Source organism: Bison bison, unplaced genomic scaffold (genome assembly GCF_000754665.1).
Source record: "Bison bison bison isolate TAMUID 2011002044 unplaced genomic scaffold, Bison_UMD1.0 scf7180017862692, whole genome shotgun sequence".
NCBI lineage: Eukaryota > Metazoa > Chordata > Mammalia > Artiodactyla > Bovidae > Bison > Bison bison.
In genome coordinates, this window is record NW_011493264.1 from 380,844 (window position 1) to 381,884 (window position 1,041).

The window sequence follows — 1,041 nt, forward strand, 5'->3', positions numbered from 1 at the left end:
GGAAGTATGCCCTGAATGGCTTGCGGGGCCCAGGGTGTCATAGAGACACGGCCAAGTTGCTTCCCGAGGGGCCGGTTTCTGGCCACGTGTTTGTGACTTTCCAAGTGGCCGTTGGCCGGGCAGGTTGGTTTTGCTGCTTGAAGGGCGGGCTCGGGTTGCCTGTGGCGAGGCCTGGTGCCTGCATGCCAGTCTGCCTGTCCTCTCACCGCGCCCGTTGCAGGCTGTCCGGGCTTTGCTGAAGTTCTGCAGACCTTCCGCACCTGCAGGGCAATGCTGGGCGAGATCCTGTCTGCGTTTGAGTTCATGGATGCTGAGTGCATGAAGCTGGTCAGGCTCCACCTCGGTCTCTCCTGCCCCGTGCAAGGTACTGTCCCTGCCTGCCTGTGGGCAGCGCCCACCTCACCTTTGGCGCCGTTTGGCGTGTGGGCTGATGGAAGGTGCCAGGCCTCCAGCCCATCCGTGGAGTAGAGGTGGCAGGGAGTGCGGCGGTTCTGGTGTCCCCGTCGCTGTTGAGGGCAGGGTTCTCCCTGAGGGCCCTTCCCCTGCAGAGCTGGGTCAGATGCTGACAGTTGTGCTGGAGCCCCGGGGTCTCTGGAACAGCCAGACGCAGTCAGGACCCTCCACCGGCTCCTCAGCTGGGAGAAGTGTCCCCCTACAACGTGCCAGCCACCAGAGCTCAGCCAGCTTGTTCCGACTGAGCCGATGAGCTCGTCACACCTGGTTCTTGGGCCTGCATGCTGTGTGCATCTGTGTGAACCCGCACAGCTGCAGGTGCTGGCGCTCTCGCTCCCTGAGACTGACCGGAGGAAGTGGGCCTGGTCTCCTCCCAGGCCGCCCCCACAGAGCCGCAGCCCTCGGCAAGGGCACCGATTTTCCCCTTTCTGGAGGCTGCAAGTCCAGGACCAGGGCTCCACGGGGGCTGGGTGCTGGTGAGGGCCCTACGTGGTGTCTTCTCTATGTGTGAGGGTCTGGAAAAGTGGAGGGTCCCTTGGGGTGGGGGTGGGGAGGCCCCTGGGACCCTCCACTTTTCCAGACCCTCAC

The 1,041-nt window shown here is 64.1% G+C and overlaps 1 protein-coding gene across 1 annotated transcript in view; it reads left to right on the forward strand.

Annotated features, from left to right (window-relative positions):
* D2HGDH (D-2-hydroxyglutarate dehydrogenase) overlaps positions 1 to 1,041 on the forward strand; it is a 26,363-nt gene that overhangs the window by 13,621 nt on the left and 11,701 nt on the right. The window contains exon 7 of the mRNA XM_010832891.1: positions 221 to 364. Within this exon, the coding sequence (XP_010831193.1) occupies positions 221 to 364 (144 nt within the window). The remainder of the gene's footprint in view (positions 1 to 220; positions 365 to 1,041) is intronic.